Source organism: Aristolochia californica, unplaced genomic scaffold (genome assembly GCF_029961685.1).
Source record: "Aristolochia californica isolate CCGP_79_NKW_82.1479 unplaced genomic scaffold, dmAriCali1.0.hap1 SCAF_10, whole genome shotgun sequence".
NCBI lineage: Eukaryota > Viridiplantae > Streptophyta > Magnoliopsida > Piperales > Aristolochiaceae > Aristolochia > Aristolochia californica.
In genome coordinates, this window is record NW_027181771.1 from 34,157,225 (window position 1) to 34,179,814 (window position 22,590).

At 38.4% G+C, this 22,590-nt stretch overlaps 3 protein-coding genes across 4 annotated transcripts; 1 reads left to right on the forward strand and 2 right to left on the reverse strand.

Annotated features, from left to right (window-relative positions):
- Window positions 1-772: 772 nt before the first annotated feature.
- LOC137942577 (rab GTPase-activating protein 22-like) lies at window positions 773-8,349 on the forward strand. Of its 2 annotated transcripts, XM_068788279.1 has the most exons (11): window positions 773-1,185; window positions 2,356-2,451; window positions 2,699-2,802; window positions 3,132-3,415; window positions 3,598-3,720; window positions 4,059-4,147; window positions 5,617-5,722; window positions 5,819-5,916; window positions 6,036-6,293; window positions 6,747-6,830; window positions 8,071-8,349. In XM_068788279.1, the coding sequence occupies exons 1-11, from the start codon at window positions 1,096-1,098 to the stop codon at window positions 8,083-8,085; spliced, it is 1,347 nt and encodes a 448-aa protein (XP_068644380.1). In that variant the 5' UTR covers window positions 773-1,095; the 3' UTR covers window positions 8,086-8,349. The 2 variants fall into 2 exon arrangements, with proteins under 2 accessions (XP_068644380.1, XP_068644378.1); XM_068788277.1 differs by having other exon boundaries at window positions 5,617-5,916.
- A 6,768-nt stretch (window positions 8,350-15,117) lies between these two features.
- LOC137943164 (COBRA-like protein 10) lies at window positions 15,118-17,403 on the reverse strand. Its single transcript, XM_068788859.1, has 2 exons — window positions 16,866-17,403; window positions 15,118-16,529 (listed from the first exon to the last, which is right to left on the reverse strand). The coding sequence occupies exons 1-2, from the start codon at window positions 17,401-17,403 to the stop codon at window positions 15,118-15,120; spliced, it is 1,950 nt and encodes a 649-aa protein (XP_068644960.1).
- A 1,701-nt stretch (window positions 17,404-19,104) lies between these two features.
- On the reverse strand, window positions 19,105-20,895 carry LOC137942795 (CRIB domain-containing protein RIC10-like). The gene is made up of 5 exons (XM_068788533.1): window positions 20,704-20,895; window positions 20,458-20,535; window positions 20,260-20,357; window positions 19,972-20,077; window positions 19,105-19,506 (listed from the first exon to the last, which is right to left on the reverse strand). The coding sequence occupies exons 2-5, from the start codon at window positions 20,513-20,515 to the stop codon at window positions 19,289-19,291; spliced, it is 480 nt and encodes a 159-aa protein (XP_068644634.1). The 5' UTR covers window positions 20,516-20,535; window positions 20,704-20,895; the 3' UTR covers window positions 19,105-19,288.
- Window positions 20,896-22,590: the final 1,695 nt, after the last annotated feature.

Sequence of the window (22,590 nt, forward strand, 5' to 3'; positions counted from 1 at the left end):
AAAAAGAAATAGAAACTTGAGAGAAAATTTTAGTCATCAAAGTTTTAAAATATTATTAATTTTCTTTTCTTCTTCATTTTTCACGTTTATCCAAACAAGAGAAACTATATTTCTCTTCCATTTTTTCTCTCATTTTCCATGGCCATCCAAACAAGAAAAAATAAACTTTTTTTCTTTTCTTTTATTTCCTCTCTCTTTCTCTTCTCTTCCTTTACGTTTCTCTCCACTTTTTGTGTTCCAAACACAGCCAAAGTGAGAAAGTAATTTTTTTTCTTATTTTACTCTTTCAACTATACAACAGAAAAGACCTTTTCTCATATTTACTGCCTGATCATTGAGAGAAAAGAAATTTTTTCTCTTAGTTTTTCTTGTTTTTATTTTCAATATGTATCCAAACGAGAGAAACTATATTTCTCTTCCACTTTCTCTCTGAGTATTCCAAATAAGGTGGGCCTCCCTCTATTTAATGCCAAGTGCATAACTTTCCAAAAATTGCACAAAGCCCCTTACCGGGACGATATGGTTTTTAACAAAATATAATTTTGCGTTTTTCTTTAAATTTCATAAAATGCATACCCTATTTTGAAAATAAGTCAATCGCAAACCTGTTCTTCTAAAATCCCTAGTTTTATTACAGTTAAAGTGTTTAACGGAAAACGGAACTGACAGGTGAGAGGAGAGCGCTCCGTCTGGGATTCAGGTGGACAAGAGCGGGTCCAATTGTCTCGACGAATGACTTTGGAAAGTCCAGTCTTCGCGCTGTTCCGCGTCGAGGAGAGCTCGGTCGGAGACGTTGACGCGATGAGCTCAATAAAATAGAAAAAAAACTGGTTCAACGACCATTTCGTGTCGTGAGATTCGTAATGCCTCTTGCCTGCTTCCTCTCGCCATTTTTTACGGGAACCTCTCGCGTGTTCTAAATCGTTTCTTCCAACTCCGGAGCACGATCTGGATCCCTATCGGTCGGACTTGAACAATTCCGAAAGTTTATCCATCGCAAGGGATCCAGCTCCGTAGCCCTGCCTGTATTATCTGTGTTTCTTTTCTTCTTTGAGAGCGGAGCTGGATATTTCGAACATTAGTGCGGGTTTGGGAATGTGGAATACGGCGGGAGAGTCTACTGAGTCGTACTACGAGGTTCGGCCAGAGTGCGGCGACGTGCCCAAGACTCGATTCAAGATCAAGGTCTGGAGTGATTTGTGTTCTTCGTCGGTTCTATTTCGTGCATGACATGTATCGTTGTTATTGATTATGAACTGATTTTTGGTCCTGAGGATGATTTCGAAGTGTATATAGGATTTTTGTCGTGAAATCGTACTCACGTTCTGAATTATTTATACTACTGTTTCATTTGCACACAGTTGATGTGATGAATTTGTTTGTTGATTGCTATTCTTGGAGCTCGTAACTTTTGTGTTTTCTTCGCAATATTCTCTTCTTTATTTTTCGTTCATTGTTGATGGGCGACTGGTTCGATATCAGGTAATTGAATGTTTATTATACTTTCTGCTTTTATATTTGTCTGTATGTATGCGTTTCTTTTCTTGTCTATAACAGCGAAGTCCGTCGTATTGATAGAGTTCGTGCTTTTCTATAATCTCGAAATTCATTGTTGAATGTCACTGAACGGTTCTTTTTTAATTTCTATGATGGCGCGAAATTTTATTTTTTCTTTTCATATAAATTTTGTTTCTTCCTGAATAGTAATTATTCTTTCTCTGTTCATTGTACTTTCTGAGTTTCTGTTTCTTCCTTTGTTCGGCTTCTTTAATTTGCAGGACTCATCGATATGATTGTAGCAATCACATAAAGTAATTAGAGAAAGTATGACTTTTTTGAGTTATTCTTATTCTAAATTCGTAATTTCTTAGTGTTTAGGGATTTAGTTGTTTATTCTATTTTTTTGGATTTAGTTGTCTTTGTAGTCCAATAAATCCTGTGAGGCAAACTTTTTGAGTGTTATGCATATTAACCTTTCATAGGTTCTTTTGGAAGATCTAGTTTTCACATAGTTAACATTTGAACAAGTTATAACACTTGGCAACAATCATAAGTGCTATGTACAGAAAATATTAAAATAAAAAAAAATTAAGTGCTATGTACAACTTTAAAATATAAAAACAGACAGTCCATGAACTCCCTAAACATGAAACGAAAAAATTAATCTGCACAGATGTACAACAATATTTATATATCTTATCTTTCAGTTACTTGTTCTGTAGGTTATCACTATCAAACCAGTTTCTCTCTCATCTAGGCATCTTTTTTTTTTCCTTCCTATTTTCTTTTTTTTCGCCGTTTTCTTGTATTTGGCTTTCTACTTTGCTATGTTATAATTTTAATATGCTTCTACAGGCTGGTAAAACTCTTAGTGCCCGAAGGTGGCAATCTGCATTTACACCAGAAGGTTACTTGGATATAGCCAAGACACTTGGTCGAATTCAACGAGGGGTAAGCTTTTCCAAAACCATTAATTATGATGAGAAATCTCATATAAATTCTTTTCCAAAACCATTCTTTTCTCATAGAACAATTTTTTTTTTCTTGATTTCTGTCCGCTTCATTATGAGATTTACATCTTCGTAGCTTTTCTAAAACCATTAATTACAATGAAAAATTTCAATTGTTAGTTTTCATCCATATTCAAGTAAGGATTTACTGCCTTTTCTGTTAAACTCATATACTGCAACTATATCAGGGTATTCATCCTTCAATCAGAGGTGAGGTTTGGGAGTTTCTTCTTGGTTGTTGTGATCCTGAAAGCACATATGAGGAGCGTGACCAGTTGCGACAGCGCAGAAGGTAATAGTTTCTTAAGTCTTGTTGGTCAGCATTTTCATTTTTTCAAATTTCTTATGCTCTAAGGTGGGAACTGTACAAGCAGAGTGAAAAGGCTCTGTCACAACGGTAACAGTTCATGCTAGCTTCCTGGCTATTTTCTAATTCAAACCTTGTGAAGTGGTATTGAAGAAAAGAGATCACAGTTTACTTATTGGATGGACTGGGCTTAGAAAATTTTGAGGGGCTCGTGGTTAATATCAAAATAACTTGTTCTTGTGACTAATTTTCTAGTTTGCTTGTGAAATTAGAACTTTATATTAGTTTTTTTCATTCTTATAATGTTATTGCAGACAGCAATATGCTAAGTGGAAAGAAGAGTGTCAGGAGATGGACTCTCTTGTTGGCAGTGGCAGGATTATCACAGCGCCCATAATCACTGAAGATGGTGAACCCATTCAGGACCCTTTGGTCCTTCTGGAAGCAAATCCAGACAAAGGACTTGCTTCTACCATGCAGCAGAATGAGCAATCGGATGTTCCCAGTACCACTGAACATCAAGAAAAGGTTAAGGAGCCTGCACCTCGTATTCATGACAAGAAAATAATCCAGTGGAAGCTTGTCTTACATCAAATAGGTATTCCTCTTGAGTTGCTTATATTATTCTCACTATTCCTTTTCCCTTACGGTATATTCAATAATTATTTCTGTCCTGAAAAAGAATACAGTTCAAGTAGCATCGGTTTACTCACAATGCCTTGGGTTAAAGATCTTAGTTTTGGTTTTGACTTTTATGTATGGATTGATTATTTATGGTAGGTCTTGATGTGGTTCGCACTGATCGGACATTAGTGTTCTATGAGAAGCGAGAGAATTTGTCAAAGCTTTGGGATATACTTGCAGTGTATGCCTGGATCGATAAAGATGTTGGTTATTGCCAAGGTGTGTGGTCCAACATATGTAGGTCTTATTTTCAGAAAATCATTGTCATGGTCTTTCTCTTACTTGACAGTTTACAGTTTTGAGGTACTATAGTTGGTAGTTTTTCTTCTATTCCATTCTCTCCCTAATTCCTTTTTGCAGTTGTTTTCTCATGTATCAATCAAAGTAACTGCTTATGGGAAGGCTTTGAATGTAGTTCCAAATATTAGTCATTGTTGGCAATTGCCTATGCCGTATTCTTCTATTCAGCTGTTTCGAGTTGCAAAATTCTTTTTCTTCTTCTTTTTTTTTTCTTTATGTACTTGCTAAATTCGTCTAAATGCAACAATGTTGAACAGGAATGAGTGACCTTTGTTCTCCAATGATTATCCTCCTTGATGATGAAGGAGATGCCTTTTGGTGTTTTGAACGATTAATGCGCAGATTGGTATGTATTTTCTGCTCATAATTTTTTTCTTCATCTTAAGAAATCACTAGGTTATATTTTTCTTTATTGATTCACCATATCGTCATTTTGGTATACCTAGCCAAGCTTGTGTTCCGGTTAATATGTTTCTCAAACTTCATTGACATGGACCTTATCTAGTTTTCTTTTTGTAGTTACCATTGAGTTAGGGACACAGCTCTTATGCTTCAAATCCTTCTTTACTTTCACATAAATAATTGCTAAGAGAAAACTTAGTACTAACCATGCAAGTACTAACCAAGTAAAGGAAGGCTGTATCAGGTAGATAGCTGGCATAAACTTTGTCAAACATTACAAGAACTGAATCTGAACCCATTAGTACATGAGAATGGTAGGTTGTTTGTATGATGAATACACCAAGGGCCTGATGCGAGGCCTATTGGAGAGCCTCCTATGGATCAGCTGCATGTTATGGTGACAACTAAACCTCAAAATGAATCTAGAAAATGATTGAGCAGATAGAGAGTCATTTAGCAAAGTATAATGCAGTTAGCATGAGGTTCTCTTAATGGTGATTGCTGTAATATCAGAAGCCTTAATTAACCTCTCTTGATTCCCAGGTGGTCAAGAGTTCACACTCCAGAGCTTTAGTTATCCATTAAGTGAAGAAGGCAAGAAGCTAGATCACTGCCTTAAGATTTTCAGAATTTTATGATTCTAACTCCAAATTGTGTCAAGGTTGAAAATTTCATTTTGAGGCCCTACTATACCTTTTCTTTAAGCGACTTTTGACATTATCCTTGCATGTTCATAATCATAGTAACCCAGATAAAATAAGTTTCATCATATTCTGGGCTTAGATGATTTTTTATGTTGATCATTTTGTCTTCATATCTGCAAACTTGTACATTCAAAGTTAAATATTTTAAGGCTTTGGAGACAAGAATGCAATTTTAATAGTAACTTTTTTCTTTCCTGCCTAGAAATTTCTAGGAGATGTTAAGGATCATTTTCAGATTCTGTAATAATGTACAACTTCATCTTGATTATCTCTCTAAGTGCTTACTATCTCTCTGAAGAGCTAGCTTCTTTCTTCTTCTTCCAGAGAGTTAAAATTATCAGCTGACTATCTCTGTCTATTTCCTAATACATCACGTGGGTGATGTGGGTAGCAACTAGGTTTGCCTTACTACGAATATGATATGTATAGGAGGGCTGGTACAAATAGTTACATGCTCCTTATTAGTCATATTGGGCACGTATTGAATTTCTTTGTACCTGATTCAGTGGGACCAACCTTGGCTTATCTCCACTACAGTCCTTTCGAACACTTCTGCTCTCATATAAAAATTCACTTTCATCTTATGTCAGTTTTTTAGAATTGGTCATTTGGAGACATTCCTTCTCTTTCTTTTTGAATCCAAGTAGCTTGCTGAGTATTATCTTTTTTGAAAATAAGTTGCTTATTTATGTTATTTGAAAATTTAAAGCGAGGAAATTTCAGATGCACAGAGAGCTCTGTTGGGGTGGAGAGTCAACTCACTAGTCTAGCTTCAGTTACTCAAATTCTTGATCCCAAACTGCATCAACATCTTGGTATACACGACATATTCTTGCAATTCAAAACATATAGATCAATATTTCTATTTTACTTGTTTCTAATTGAATGTATGCATTTATGTTGGAGTACAGAAACTTTGGGAGGAGGTGATTATCTATTTGCATTTCGTATGCTTATGGTTTTATTCCGCCGAGAATTCTCATTTGGAGATTCCTTATACTTATGGGAGGTAAGCAATTTCTGAATCTGAGACTTAAACTGAAGGTATAATTATTTCGTCGAGTTTTATCTTTTTGTGATCTCTTGACATTACATCAAGAAATGACATGGTTTGACTCTCTGACGTAGATGATGTGGGCACTAGAATATGATCCAGAGCTCTTTTCTATTTATGAAGAGGCAGAAGCAGCCAGTGAAAAAAATGAAGGATATAAAGGAAAAGTGAAATCATCACGTCAATTTGGCAAGTATGAGAGGGAAAATATGAAGAATGGAAACAATCCAGAAGAAAGCCTTCCCATCTCAGTTTTTCTTGTTGCCAGTGTACTAAAGGCAATGAGTACAAAGCTACTGACTGAAGCTCGAGGATTAGATGATGTTGTTAAGGTATGACCTCTTCGTCTAACTCTTAAAATTGTAACTTCTATTGAAGAACACTTCCGTGAACTTGGATAGTTAATTCCTTTATTGGTAGGAGCGGACACAGCCAATTACGAACCCAATGTTTTTCACTATTTCTCGTTCCAGACTAGATTTAGATGCTTAAAAAAACAAAAAAAATGGTTTACGTCATCCAGCCGAAGCTTGTAGATGAATTCACCAGTACTCACATGTGGAATGCTAGGGTTTGATAAGTTGCTAGTGGTAATATGACACCAATCATTTTCTTGCTAACATAGGAGTTTTCATGATTCAGCCTGTTATTGACATTGAAGCCCTATCATAGTATATGGCTCTTGTTTTACTTGTTGAAACATGTATCTGATTGATCCTTATAGGTGTTTTTATGTACATATTGAGTCACTTAGTCCTTGCCTTTCTAATAGTCTACCTCTACAGATCTTAAATGACGTAAGTGGGAGTATTGATGCAAAAAAGGCTTGCACTGGCGCTATGAAACTTCACAAAAAGTATCTTAAAAAGGTGAGAAACACACACAAACTCTCTCTCTCTCTCTCTCTCTCTCTCTCACTCACTCTCTCTCTCTCTCTATCTCTCCCACTCTCTCTCTCTCTCTCTCTCTCTCTCTCTCTCTCTCACTCACTCTCTCTCTCTCTCTATCTCTCCCACTCTCTCTCTCTCTCTCTCCCACCCATCAAGAAATCTATTATTTCCGTCTCTTGGATTTCTTGCCCCCATATTTCCATCTCTGCTAAAACCAGTCTTCTATATATCTCTTTCATTTCCGTAAGATTCAAGCCAAAAAAAAGATGATTGGAGAAGCAGACTCAAACTGTAGGTGTCAACTGCAATAAGGGATCAAAGATGCCGGTTGAAGGCAAGTAAGAACTAGGAGGAATTGGTTACAGGCAAAACAAGCTCAGAGTTCTGTGCGGTTAGAAAGTTTGTTATTTGTGGAGAAATCTTCAAAACCTGAGAGATCTGCTTATTAGATCACTACTCAAAATGAAAAAGAACAGTTGGTTTCCACACAAGCTCTACTTGCATGGGCTCTTAGGATAACAATAGATTGATTTTAGTGGACCAAAAAAGTCAACCACTCAAGAGGAACATTTCTGTACTTGGTTTGCTTGATATAGCTGGATATAGTTACACGCATTTGCACCTTGAAAAAATCAACTTGCAGTTGGCCAAGATCAGCACACTCTGATACAGAAACTTATTTTGTGAAATAGAGCTGCACTTGAACACCAAATAATTGGTACTTCTCTCAAACCCAGATCAAGTTAGCCCAAAATTTAGTTGAATACCTCTGGAGAACCACCAAATAAGACCCCAAAATCTCGCCTAGAGAATATCTTATGCAAAACTGAAATCTTTTTATAATTTTGGCAAAGAGGACTTCAGAACTTTGCATCATTGTTTTCCCTTAAAAGAAAAATGTCATATTCCAGTGACCTTCGGCCTCATTTACTGATCACCCTGTTAAATAATAACCAAAAAGAAATAGGTACCTGAAAAAGTAGTAGCAATTTGACTATCCCAGAAACACAACCCTACTGTAACTGATAAAGAGGAGATGAGACTTAAGAGACACAGATGAGCTTTGTTTGAGAGAGAATTGAGAGAAACCCTTGACCTCTTCAAAGGCATAATGAGCTTCCTGATTCATTTTGACGCAATCATTGATTCATATTTGCAATTGCCCCCCTGATTCAGTTCTAGGCGCTCATTCTCACAATCGAGACTGTTTCTTGTGCAGGCCAAGAAAGTATAGCACTGAGTATGGCAGAAAGACTGCATTTAGTGGTGTTCAAAAATTTCCAGCCAATCAAGTGAGCAACGCAAGGGTATTCTTGTTGTAGAAAAGAAAGTCTACATGAGCTTCTTTTATCCCCGAGGGATTCCTCTATTTATATTCTTCTCACGGTGTATATTCACAAATTTGTAATATATTGTTATTGACATTTGTTGTGGTTTATAAAGCATGAATACAGAACGGTTGCTTAAACGTTCAGTGAGGCAGCTTCTTTCTTATTCAATAAACTTTCAGTGGCTTCAGTTTGCCATACTGTTTTTATCCATTGTTTGATTTGTAAAGCTTTTGTTGTTATAATTACTTGTAGCAATAAGGCAGGAGATAGCCCCTTGTCTATACTGTTTTTACTCATATTACGAATTGAAACGTTCTCTCTTCCCTTCAATGCATTCAGGACGATTCCCGGTGTTTCTCTGGCAGAGAGAATAGCTTTGAGTAAGCTCCATAGCTTGGCCCTCTCCAACTTGTCTTACTGGCAGATCAAACATAGGTTTACATATATAATCTTCGATATCACATTCCATATCCTAGGCCAATGATGCTTAACCTTTAACAGTGCCATCGTGTGCCTCTCACGCACTTCCAGAATAACTCGCCCCACTGGCTACTAGCGGTGGCTTCGAGCCGAGTTGGTTCGCGAGCCGGCTCGATTCGGCTCGGTATCGGCTCGGTTTGATTCGTCACTTTTCGAGTTCGAGCCGAGCTCGAACACCTAAATCGGCTCGTTTACCTTAACGAGCCGAGCTCGACCGAAGCTAGGTTCGGTTCGTTGGCTTGCGAGCCGGCTCGAAATGAGTCGAATCGACATGAATCGGTACGGGATCGCGAGGGAGCGGGGGAGCGGGAGCGGGAGCGAGAGCGAGGGGGGGGGGAAAAAATTTTCCTCCTCCCTCGTCACCGCCAACCCCTCCCATCGGTTGTTGTCGCCGCCTCTACCGCCGTCGTAGCTGTTCTCCGGCGTCTATACCGCCGTCGCAGCTGCTCGCCGGCCGCCTCTGTGTCCGTCCGTTCGATTTCTTCCTCTCCTCGCCGTCGCCTCTGTTTCCGTCGCCTCCGCTTCCGTCACCGCCGATTCCGTCGCCGCCGACTCCGTCGTGGCCGTCATCTCCGACTATAAATCCTCCCCGGCGCCGTAAGCCCCTTCCCTCGGGGTCGTCTCGGCGGAAAACCAGAACAGGGGAGAAATAATCTCCCCCTTCCTCGCGAGAAGATGATCTCGCACGTGCTATTTCGCATGTGAGAGATCATAAAATATAAAAAAAACTTTTTCCTCTGGAAAAAATTAAAAATAAATTTTATAGAAATAATTTTCTATAAACTATTAGTGTCTCATGTTTTTTTAAACACTTTTCTAATTGAAATTTTTTATTAAAAATCATATAATTTTCAAAGTAAGATTTTTTGTACCAAAATGGGGTAGAAAATTGTATAGAAAATTTTTGAATAAGTATTTAACAGTTGATGCTATAATACTTTTAGCATGAAATAATTTTCATTGCAATTTTGTGTTTGATATTTTATTTAATTAAAAATTTATCGATAAGTATAATAATATATTAGATTGATTATTAATTTTTATTTATTTCCCTAGAAGAGACAATAAAAGGTCCATTTAACTTTCCTAAGAAAATTTTAAAATATTTCCTATAATTTTCTAATAAGTCACTAATAGTAATAAGATTTTATTTAAAGGTTTTTTTGGGAATATGTATCATAGGAAAAATATTTTTAGTTTTTCCTAGAATATAAATTTTTATCTAGGGGCACTAAGGAGGCCATAATAAATTATGGCCAAATTCAAAAATTACAAAACAAGCTAGACAACAATTGGAGTAAAAAATATTAATATTGATGCATTTTAATCCATTATTGAAATTCAATCCTGAACCTCCCCTATCATTATATTTTTTAAAAATGTATGCATAATTTTATATATAATTTATTCAAAGCCACCCCTACGTGCAAGATCATAAACAAGGAAAAAAAAAACTCTTTGTCCCTTCCTCATGGCTCTTAAATAAATTGAAAAGATATTTTAGTAGAAATACGTTTCCAGATACTAGTTTTTTCAATAAATGTTGAAAAAACATTTTTAATAGAAATATAGGGACCATTAGTGCCTCGTATTTTTTCAAAATATTTTTCTAATTATAAATTCTTTTTAAAAAATCCTATAATTTTTCAAGTAAGATTTTCTTGCCAAGATGGTTTAGAAAACCATATAGAAAAATTTTGAATAAGTATTTGACAGTTGATGATATAATACTTTGAGCATGAGGCAATTTTCATAGTAATTTTGTGTTTGACATTTTATGTGATTAAAATTTTATCGATAAGTATAATAATATATTAGATTAATTATTAATTTTTATTTATTTCCTTAGAAAAGGCAATAAGAGGTCCATTTAATTTTCCTAAGAAAAATTTAAAATATTTCTTGTAATTTTCTAGTAAGTATGTAATAGTAATATGATTTTATTTAAAGAATTTATAGTTTTTATTTGGGTGATTGTAAATTGATAGTGATATTTTATTTAATTTTGTTGTGTTTGATTATTGTATAGAGTTTATTTATAATGTTATGCAGTGTATGGAGTGTTTAGATTATTTTATGGAGTGTATAAACAATTTCATGAAGTGTTTATGGAATGTATAAACAATTTTATGGAGTGTTTATGGAGTGTTTATGCAGGTATTATGTATATTGATTATGCCCAATTTTAAGTAAAGGTCATGCCGAATTTTATACAAGTATTATATATATAGATTATGCTCAATTTTAAGTAGAGGTTATGTCCAATCTTATACACATATTATATATATAAGTTATGCCCAATTTTATGTAGAGGTCATGCCCAATTTTATATAAAATGTATGCATAATTTTATATACATTTTATTCGATATATATTTTTTGAAAAGTTTGAAATGTATGTTGAGGCTCGAGCTCGGCTCGAAGCTCGGCTCGAACTCGTTGGGCTCGAGTTCGATAACAATTTTAGGCTCGAGACGAGGCTCGGCTCGAAGCTCGGCTCGAAATATTTAAATCAAGCTCGACTCGAACATAGGCAGGTTCGGGCTCGGCTCGGCTCGATGCCACCCCTACTGGCTACTATGCCTAGAGACATACACTCGGCCCCTTCAGCTCATTGGAGGCTTTCTAAGTTGTCGGAACCCCCAAGTGCTGCTACCTCAAGAAGCCAAATGTAGAGAATACAATATTTTGCCATGCTTTACATTCATGACTCAAGGTATTTATAGTTTATAAATGGATTGGATTGCAGGATAAGTGTTATCAGTACGATTATATAAGTGTTATTAGTAGGATTACATGATAAATGTTATCTTTGAAATTATGGATAATTGTTATTCGTTATCTCTATCATGCACCAGCAAGATGAAACTCCAAGAGGAGAGTCTAATCTTGATATTCAAGAAGAGGAAGTAGGTAGGGATGATGGGTATGGATTGGTCGGTGATGGAGGCGGTTGAGTGGGGTTTGGTGTTGGTGAGGGTAGTTGCGATGACTTGAATGGACCTTGCAAAGGGCACAAGGATCAAAGCAATGGTTGATGTGCCAATAGCAAGAAGTGAGGACACAAAGGAACACCAGTGAGAGAGTGTGTTAGACGAAGGATGATCGAGGTGAGATTGAAGTGTAGTGAATAAGAAGATAGACTCAACGAATTTAACATGACGTGACACATAAAGACGAGAGTTAGTGGGTTCAAGACATAAATAAACACTTTTGAGTGATAGAGTACCCAAGAAAGACATAAGGAGAGGATGGTGGAGTGACTTTGTAAGAGGAGTATGGTCAAAGCCATGGATAACAGAGACTATTAGGAATTAGATGCCCTAATTCAATGCTAACAAGAACAATAATAATTGCAAAAGAAGAATAATCAAGCACGAAATACACAAGATTTATACAGGTTCGCCTCAAGGTGAGACTATGTTCTGTCTTCCGCTACTGCAATAATCCACTATGATGATGAAGTAGTTTAGAAGAGAACTCGCACACACTCAAGTGTTTTTCTCTAACCTCTCTTAGCCACAATAGACGATCTTTTTGGATGATGACCCTAACAATAGTACCCCCAAATATAAAAAGAAAACTAGAGCAACGATAATACAAGTGTGAAATTTCCAAACTACCTTAATGAAACAACAATCAATATATCGTGGACCGACTTTGCGTAAGGCGTTAATTAGGCTCCACAATTTAATAGAGACAACCAAAGCTTCAGAGTTTAGAGTAGTTAGAAGGAGTGCCAAAAAGTTTTAGTATATGGTGAAAAAAAATTAAATGTGGGAGTAGGTAGACAGTTGATGAGATAGACAACAATGGAGATATCATATGATCAGTAAGATAGAGGTATAGAGGTATGAGAAAGAAGAGACAAACCTGTTTCGACAATATGACAATGTCGTCCTTTGGAATACCTATTGTGTTTAGGTGTTTGTGGAGGGGACGTGAGAAGAGAAATGCCATCGGTAGCCAGAAAGGAGGACATTGCCTTATACACCCCTTCCCCATTATTAGAATAGAGTGTTTTAATATGTTTATCGAAGATGTTTGCAATAAGAGATTTAAACCAAACATATGTGATTTTTGTTGAGAGGGTAAAACCAAATATACTTAATAAAGTGATCAAAAAACTAATATAATATTTGAAATCATTAATAGAGTAAATAGGAGAGGTCTCGAGAAAATAATGTCTAAAGGGGAAGAATAGACAATAGATGAATGAGAGAATGGTAATTTGTGACTTTTATTGTATTGACAACAATTGTAATTGAAAGTACAATTTAGAGGATATGATAAATCTAATTAACAAGTAGAAACAATGTGCCTTAGAATTGGAGAGGACAAATGACCTAAGCGATGATGTCATGCAGATGAAGTGGTCTTGACTTTATAAAAGTCTACTAACGGCAAAGACTAGGCTGAGGAAGATGACCACTCATACACACAATTTTTAGTTCGACCTTACAAAACCCGCTTGCGAGGATCCTTCACAAGAAAAGAAATACGTAAAAAATAAATGGAAATATGATTAAATTGACAAAACTGAGAGATAGAAATAAGATTCTTTTGCATGGTAGAAACACAAAGAATATTATTTAAGGAAAATGTGCAGGAGGGTGTAGAGAGAGATTTAGAATTGGTACGAGTAATAGGAAGACCCGTGCCATCACCAATCACAATGTTATCAGTGTCATCATAATGAGTATGAACATAGAGATTACTCAAATCGGATGTAACATGGTGGGATGCACCACTATCTAGGAGCCAAGTAGAATCAGTAGAAGATGTAGTGGTTGCAAGATATGATTGTAGTTTCCATTGTGCCAAAGAGTGTGATTGTAATTGAGTTGGGCGAGAAGCTGGCGGTGGTGACAATTATGGATACATTTGATGAAAGACAAGACACTATGGAACAGTGTGTCTTTATGCACGACACCACTGGCAATGTCCGAAATAGGTCCAGGGCCGAGGTTGACCATTAGCCATGAACACAAACTTGGATGACAAGAAAAGAATAAGTTCATGTTGACGAGTTGGAAGACCATCGAAGTAGAGTTGAGGATAGAGTGCTCCTTTCTTTTTCTCATGAGCAAGAGTCACACATCTATGAGAATTTTTCTTCCTGGCCTTCTCTTTAATAAAAAAATTCAGATTAAAACCGAAAGTTGACAACATGAAAAGGGAAGGTGAAGAGTGGAGAAAGGTACCAGGTATCGACGGTGGCAATGACAATGGCGAGGAAGGACGGCCCTCGGTGGCACGGTTCTGGTAACGACAGAGAGCAAAGAGAAGAGGCAAATGGTCTCCTGTCCAAGACAACTTTTCGTTTCTTCACCGATGACAAGCAAAATTCAACGGTTTCCGATGCCTCCCACTTCGAATTCGATGAAGCCGACTTGTGGTACTCTGGTGACACTCGCACTGGGTTCAAAAGGTCGATACCCAGTTCCCAAATTTTGATGAAATCAGTGAAGAAGAAGGACGACCCCTGGTGGCAAAACTCTGGTGATGACAAAGAGGAGGGAGACGAGGGTTAATACAGTTTGTCTGAGACGATAGAGAGGATTGACGATGGATGCGCGGCTCTAGCGACAGTAGAGAGGAGAGAGGCAAGCACTACTTGATGCTCGTGAAAGTTGTTTGGCGCAAAAGAGATGGTGGTGCCGTAGAAGAATGAATTGGATCAGTCAGAGGGAGAAGATAATGATGTTACCAACATCCCGTGCCTGCTCTGATACCATGGAGAGAATACAATATTTCACTATGCTTTATATTCATGAATCATAGGTATTTATAGGTTACAAATGGATAAGATTGGAGGATAAGTGTTATCGATAAGATTATATGATAAGTGTTATCTTTGAAATTACGGATAATTGTTATCTGTTATCTCTATCACCACATAGTTTGCACAACTTGTTCTATTGAGTATTGGGACAATGGCTGATTAACACAGCAGGGAATGGAAAGGGTAGATATCTTATAAAAATCATAGATATATAGATACAAGACACAAGAAGAAAGCCAGAAGAAACAGATTGGTGAAAACTTTTTCTTCTAATCTGACACTTTAACATACGTTACAAAGTTCATATCGAAATGAGAGCACCCTAACCGATTCCTACCGTAACCAAATTGTTTCTTTTTAGTATAAGACAAAAACAAAGAACCCAGCAGGTTTACATATCATTTGTCAACCTCTTATAAGTAATCTTTTCCCATCTCAAATTCTTTCTTCCCGAACTGGTCATCATGCTCCTTCTTCCTGCCCCTCTCCCTCACCATACATGTGTATTACGAATCTCCTCTTCTCGCTTGGCTCGTCTCTACCCATGAGCTCTGCTACATATAACCCCATATATAGAGAGTGAAATACACAGATTCCAAGACAATTTTCTAATTTGTAGCAATGAGCATATGGAGGGAGGAAAAACTGTAACAACATACCCAATAAATGAACTAATAAAAGTGCCATAAAGTTATGCCAAATGTTGCTAATATTGTGAAGAAAAGATTGACTTGAAACGATGGGTACGCGTCACTTTGAGGAATATGAAATGGCAATTCACACTCTTCGCCATTGAAGAACACTCTTGAAGGGAATCCGTCCCCCTTGGCTAGATTGATTCCAGGGGTCATCTTCTTTGAGAAAGAAATCACTGACTGTTGCTTACCGGGTACCGGAGGGTCCACCGTGGGGTCCGTCCCATTTCTCTCTGCAATCAGGTAGTTCAAACCCATCAAGCCTTGGAAGAAGATAGTGTTGTCGAGTGCCGGCATCCTGGTGCCATTGAACGAATAGACATTCTCGTAGCCGCGATAAGCTTTGGGCATTTGTATCGCCGTAAACCAGTCCTGGAAAACGTAGTCTCCCCAGTTGAAGATGGTGACCCTTGCTGTCCAGCCTTTACGGTAGTCTGAAAGGATGTGCCAGTTTAAGCTGACGCCACAATTGTCACCGCAGGGTAGACGGCGCGGGATATCGTGGTGCTTGATCTTGGCCCAAGCTTTGGCTTTGGCGGTCCTATTGTCGAAGGGAACAAGGAGAGCTTCCGGAGGAAGAAGCATGGCTGGTGCGTCTTGGTTGCAGGTGGACTCCTCGGGGCACCCACAGGCACAGGTGTTGCATGGGATCACCGAATCGTTGTAGTACGCGGAGAAGGAGACACAACACCGAGAATGCTTCTTCTTAGGCCTGGTTATGTTGCAAACGACCTGCCAACTCGCTACTGAGGTACTCGTGGAATCAAGCCCCGTTGGATCGGGAAACTCTGTTGGGGTCACTCGAATTGGAGGTGCGCATTTGTAGTCCGGATTGACCACGCCCTTGATCTTCCAATTTGCAGGAGGAGAAAGAGCCGTTCGGTTCATGTCCGGCGGGAGCTTGAACACCTGTAGTTCGAAGGCAGCCTTGGACTTGCTGGCATCCATGGTGGATGGCAAGAGACTACCGTTTCTGCAGCAGTTGGGTATGTTTCCGATCATATCGTCTTTGGCCCTGTCATGTGGAAGATCAGAGATGAAGGGCCTCCTTTCACAATTCTGGATAGGGGTGAAGTCGAAGCTTTGGTAGTATTCTCCTTGAGGACCGAAGATGCAGTCGGAGGCATCCTTTTTGTGCGTGTAAGCTCCTTTCATAGAGTATATGAACTCTCCTCTCTTCCATTCCCAGGTCAAGTTCCAGTTATCCAAACGTCCCAGAGGGTGGTTGTTCTCCATGGTGACCAGTGCGATATACTTGCCTTCAAATGCACTGGTCACATCGTAAGTGAGGACAAGATCACCATTTTGGCGAGGTGAGAACTTTATTGGTTTTTCTTTTTTAGGCTTGAATTTCGGATTTTTGGTACAGCAAACGTGCATATCTGTTTCTGTTGAAGAAGAAGAGCAAAGTTTCAGAAGATAAAGGTGAGAGAAATTATCTGAAAGCCAACCATGTATTTTTGACGGAATTTCAGAATTGGGTGATCTCTATATCTCAAATAAATATGCTGCAGGCATAGCAGAGCAGCTTTATTTGATTAATAAACCAATTTACAATGTTATATAAAGATATTATGAAACAAATAAATCGTTTATATGCAACTAAATGTCCTGCAACACGTTAATTAGCTCCTGTAACTTCATGTCATGCAAAACCATAACAGAACTACCTAATTAAGCTACCCGCCCAAGAATGAAAACTAGGAGGAAGAAGAAATGCTTACTATGCTTAACAGGAGCAGGACACTTGAAAGCATCATTAACGAGACGGATCGTTTTAGGCATGGGGACCCCCGGTGGCTTGAGTCCGAATTGCGTTCCGGACATAGGAATAACAGCCTGAATTTGATTAAAATCACCGGCCGTGTCGACGGAGTTCTTCAAATCCGTGTTAGGGTAACCCGACAGAGACGTCCCGTTCCCGACCTTGGCTGGTAGGTCATCTCCGCTGGTGAGCACGGCTCCGTCAGCTGACACCAGCACCTCGTGGTGCTGGAACCCGACAAAGACCTCCCATCCGAGGAGGTCCTTGTCCCCGGCATTGACAATTTGAAGAGTTGATTTGAATGCCCAAGCCTGAGCGGTAGCATTCTTTACATGGGGAAACTCTTTCTCCCGTGATTCAAAAGAATACATGATGAAGATGCCGTTGCAGTTATTGAGTGAAGGTGGCGGGGCTGACAAAAAATCTTCATCCTGGGCGTAAACAGCTGCGTTAAAAAGGACGAGGAGGAACGCAAGGCAAAGCCCCCTCCATGCCATTTTCTTTTTTGGTTTCAACCGTTGCTCTCTCCCTGTGTGTGTGTGTCTCTCTCTCTTGTTCCTTGCTTGGGTGTTTATGATAATTCTTCCAAAGCCCTGACTCAAGCAAGGAATGGAAATGGAGAGAGCGGGGTCGGGATGATATTTAGAGGTGTTAAAAACGGGGGACTTGGAGAGAGTAGCCAAAGTAAATGCATCGTATTTGCGTAATTCTCTCCATGACAGTGAGGGAGAGAAATGGAGGGTAGAAGAAGAGGTTTGGAGGCGGAGTGTAAGCGGCTGGCCAAGACTAAGTCAATGGAAATCTCCTCCTCTGAGTTAGCGACAGATTTGCCGGAGAAACGTCTGATTGTTAGTCTCTGTGGACGTCAATTCGTACAATTTTTGTGCTTTGGTTTTTGAACAACTCTAAATACTCGGAGAGTTTTTATTTTTCCTTTTTTTTCAAAGACACTATTGTTAGCAAGTCATGACAACAGAAGCCAGATCTTTTTTTCCAATGATTCAGTAGAGTCGTCTTTATGGCTAGATTCGGACAGGAGGGGAGGAGGAAGGGGCAGCAGGGGCACGGCTCCCCCTAATTTCTTGGAATGATTTAACTATTATTAGAGAAAAAATGTCTCCGCATCCCTCTACTTTCCAGACTTGTCTCTCCTAATTTCAGAACTTGCCCTCCTATTTTTTTTAGATAATAAAACAAAAAAAATTTCCTACTTTTAGTAAAAATCTTGTCGGAAATAAGCAAAAATAAATGTAAGCGTGGTTGCCTGAACTTCTCTGGGAATCAGAAGATCGTCTCAAGTTTGCCAAAGCGAAGGACTCTGCATCTGGGTTCTTGATAATGTTACTGATCCTGAAGGTTTGTCGCGGAAAATCTATAGTTTCTCCGTGATAAAATTAAATTTGAAGCTTGCTAAAACCATGAAATCTGCCCATCAAGAACAGTCCGTTTCCCGTGTATGTGCTTTCAATTATCATCTTCAAATCTTCCCGTTTCCAAACAAGCCGAGGACTTGTCTGCTATGACATCTCAGAGAAGACCATGTCCCAGGTGAAACCTCCTTATTTTCATGAAGACAGGATCATTGACAAGTTGCCATTCATGTACAAATCTCGAACCCATTTGATTGAAAAATGAAACTTAGAGACTACCAGGAAAGAGAAGTGGTGAAGGGAGTTCCAATCTGGCAATGAGAATAAACAAGAAAAATAGATAAAGACATGGTCTCGGTATAATTCTTAAACTTAAATAGAAAGAGCAATTCTCATAGTCAATATAAATACACTTAATTAAGAGTAAATATCAAAATAGTCATTATTATAAGAGTGAGATTAACTTTCATTAAGAACCAATTTATATAGTTAGTCTGGTTTTTTTTTTTTTTAAATGCCAGATCTCTATCCTGCAAAATTTCTGATTAACAAAAGAGAAATAGTGTTCTCCTCTGTCTTGCCCTTTAGAAAGGAGAGAGGTCAGATCACCCCTCTTCCCACAAGTTGTTCAAAGGAGGGCAGACCCTCCCCTGATGGAGAAAAAAAGGGTTGTCAATTGTCATGCTTGAGTTCTGCCATTGCTCATTCTGTTTATCTTTGTTATGGTATAAAGCTCAATAATTGAACGATTAATTGCTTGAGAGGACGATGATGTTTCGTTAGTAGATTCAAAGATCAAGATGGATCTGCAGTTTTCATCGTATACAATTCGGTTTCCCTCCACGAGACATGTACTGATGTGAGTAGTATACGAAGCCAATTTGAATCGCCTCTATTTGCACCAAGAACAGTTTCACATCTCAACATTAATTTAATTTACAGCGACGGGTTTCATCTTTCGTTCTGTTTTGTTACCATGTTTTCTTTTAGCAATATTAGCGTAGTTTCTACTTCATGGTCTGACGTCAAGCAGGTTCGACATCCCTTCTGCTTCATCTAATGCAAAAGACCCTTTCGATTTGGACGATCTGCGCGAAGATCTGGAGGACGAAGAGGGAGATGTGGCCTTCGTCTTCTTCCGCTTCGTTTTCTTCGGAACCCTTGGTAGTTCCGGCGGACAATCTGCGAACATCCTAGAAAGTGGCTCTACTCCTCCGGACTGCTGAAAATCTGCCAAATGCACGAAGAAGCTGTTACATGATTCGGATTTTAAAGTTGTTCAATGTTCGATCTCAATTGAACCCAGCAATTAAAGATCCCCGAATGGTTGGAAAAAGATTGAAGGGACCCACCATTTGGATCCATTATTTCTTGAAGGGTTAAAGAGATCCCAATGAATTGAATCTCAATTAGAAATCCTCTAATTCAATTATTGCAATGATTATTAAATCGTCAAGATCCTGGTTTAGAACTTGACATTGAACAATTCTTTCGGATTTCAGAAGGCGGTCGATCAAGGGAAAGATGCGCTGTAGTCACTGCCTACCTAACCATCAGCGTTTACGTGTCGATTCTTCACCCTCTCGGGTACCGCCATTTTACCTACCTTAAGCTCTGCTGTATCATACACCTAGTTTTCTAATCTGCTATCATTCACGGTGAAGGGACTCATTTTGAGAAAGAAAAGAAACAGACCTTGGGAAGACCATGAAGCTACTGCAACTGGGTTTGTGTCCTTCGATTGGCTAAAGCTGTTCAGCGAAGTTGATGAGAAATTCGATGAGGTCTTGAAGTCATTCATCTAAACGAGGAGAAAAACACGACAGAAAATCAGAACCTTGTCCAAGTCTCCAAGAACAAACAAGATACGTTTAACCCAAGAAGGAAAAGCTAAACTGATCACCCAAATTTGCGAAGAATCTTGAATGGAAGAAACGAAACGAGAAAAAAAGATTTCGGGAACTGAAACATGGCTTTTCTTACCCAACTTGGTGCATTTACAGAGGAGCCGTCCCACCCTACATGAGACACATGTTTCACATCCGTCGGGTAGCCAATCTCCAGTTCATGCTCCTTGTAAACTGCAAATGACCCATATTTCAAAAATCGATCTCTCTCAAACGAAACATTTTTGTATTAACGCGGCTAAACAGATTTCCGTCTCAAAAAATAAAAACATACCAAATATTTGAGATATGAATTTAATCCCCTTGATGATGCTTTTCATTTTGGTGGCCATCTGAGACCCAGTAATGGTTCCTTCACAGAGCAAGAAATAGATCAAGAGGAAGGGCGAATCTCAAACCAGAAAGAGTGCTTGATGATATCTTGGAGGTTTTTGAGATTCATTAGAAGTACCAATACCATAACATAAGAAGTAAAGCAAGTTGAACGTTCCCCTTCGATGATGAAGCAATAGAAGCTTACCTGAAACGGGTTTTGAGATTCAATAAGGAACTTCGCATCACCATACTCCATTCTCAGTCATCTTTACAAACAACTAATCCTTCGTCTGAAAGAGAAGAGTTTGAGAAATATCTTGAGAATAACCTGGCTCAGATTAGAAGGATTGCTATCTCTAGGAGTTGCAGAGAGACGGGCAGTTTCAGGTGAAGAAAAAACGAGAACAACAACGGAAACGAGCCAAATACTAAAGCTTCCAATTTGAAGGTTCGTGGTGTATTTAAAGGCGACAGTAAATGCTGGCAGTGATTAGAAATGAATATGAAGATGACCCAGAATGCTCTTAGCTTTGTCTCGAGAAAATAGAGATCTGAAAAGGTGGGCCAAGGGTAATAAACCTAAGAACAGAAGAATCTAATATCTATACTGTACTGTAATTAAAAAAACAGACGAAACAGGTACCAGGAGGCAGTAACAGAGACCTGTGAAACGGATTTGAACTGGGTGAAAACATAAAATAAATCGATTCAGCAGCCGTCAACGACTCGGACTCGAGAAATAACTTGGTTGCCAGAAGTTGTTGGAGGTTTCATTTTCAAGATTTCTGCCAGGGTTCTGTTCAGTAGGTCTCCTCTTTACTGAAAATAATACCACTATGACCTTTACATTTATCAGTCATTAAGTTTTTAGTTTATAAAGTCAGGATTTGGGGGATTATTCATCAAATCCAGATGGAGTAAACATATATTAATGTCAATGGATTGACATAATCTTAATTAGTTATGAACAAACCACTTGATTGAAGTCTACAGCAGAAACGAATATTTATTGCTTTATAAACATAATAACAAAGAGAGAAAACAAATAAATACAGCAAAAGTCAAGATCTGACATTAATTTGCCGATAAGTTGTGATTTTATACAATTTTTTCATGTCAACCAAATCTGGCTCCACAAGATCATACATGAAATGTCAAATTTATATCTTGTAATTATAATTATAAATGACAGCTTGCTTACCGGTTGAAGACTAACTGAGATTTCTAGACTCAGTTTGAGGAGGCAATTAAGAATATCCAGTCGCATCGATGAACGACTTTGATTACCTTCTAATCATACTAATCACACTAAAGAGGCAACTCAGAAAACCCAGGATGGTTGAAAACAACAGAAAGTTTCGCTGTTGGAATCGGATAAAGTAATCTGCAGCAGTTTATCTGAACATTACGGGCAGTTTCAACAAGCTATTACTGCATTTCTCTCTCCCAGACAACATGGCGAAGATCTTCATCTGCGTGGTAGAGTCTGTCCAATCAGAATTAAAGAATGGTCCGGTCGTTTGACGAAAGTCCCCAGAGAATCCATTTCCTGTAATCTTATTTCGCTTTCTTACCACAACAAAATCTCTCCCTGTCGTCTCTTTACATCTTTCTATTTGTTACTGTATCTTTGTGATTCTGATTAGTGTCTGGAACGTCACTGAATCTCCCATCTCCAATTCTTTATTCAGAGACGCATCTTTTGTTTATCATATGCGGGAGGAATCCGTCTGCTTCCGATGCAAATCCTATCAACATTTCGAATGTAGCCGAGGCCCTGAAAACGATTTTACAGTGCGTGAAACTGCAATCCATTAAGGGCGTCATGAAACTGAATTTGGTACCAAATATTTTATTTGTTGCAGTAATTGCATATGCATGCAACAGGTTCTTAAAAAAAGAAAAAAAAAAAAAGAGAGATCTGGATTGATAAGAGAATTGAAGAGAGATGGTCGGGGGCACGTTTGATGAGGTGTTGCCTGGTGAAGAGACATCGCCTTTGGCCAACCTGTTTTGTTATTTCTTGAAAATCTGGATTGATAAGAGAATTGATGACATGGTCAATTTAGATACTGGTGGGTAGGGGATCCGG

Excerpts from the sequence above, each read along its gene's own strand:
- LOC137942577 (XM_068788277.1), top strand. The coding sequence starts at position 1,096 with ATGTGGAATACGGCGGGAGAGTCTACTGAGTCGTACTACGAGGTTCGG. Across the intron at positions 1,186-2,355 it reads AGACTCGATTCAAGATCAAG|GCTGGTAAAACTCTTAGTGC; the intron begins GTCTGGAGTGAT and ends ATGCTTCTACAG. Across the intron at positions 2,452-2,698 it reads TTGGTCGAATTCAACGAGGG|GGTATTCATCCTTCAATCAG; the intron begins GTAAGCTTTTCC and ends CAACTATATCAG.
- LOC137943164 (XM_068788859.1), bottom strand. The coding sequence starts at position 17,403 with ATGGCATGGAGGGGGCTTTGCCTTGCGTTCCTCCTCGTCCTTTTTAAC. Across the intron at positions 16,530-16,865 it reads TCCTGCTCCTGTTAAGCATA|AAACAGATATGCACGTTTGC; the intron begins GTAAGCATTTCT and ends CTTCTTCAACAG.
- LOC137942795 (XM_068788533.1), bottom strand. The coding sequence starts at position 20,515 with ATGGCCACCAAAATGAAAAGCATCATCAAGGGGATTAAATTCATATCT. Across the intron at positions 20,078-20,259 it reads CTGTAAATGCACCAAGTTGG|ATGAATGACTTCAAGACCTC; the intron begins GTAAGAAAAGCC and ends CTCCTCGTTTAG. Across the intron at positions 19,507-19,971 it reads AGCTTCATGGTCTTCCCAAG|ATTTTCAGCAGTCCGGAGGA; the intron begins GTCTGTTTCTTT and ends TGCATTTGGCAG.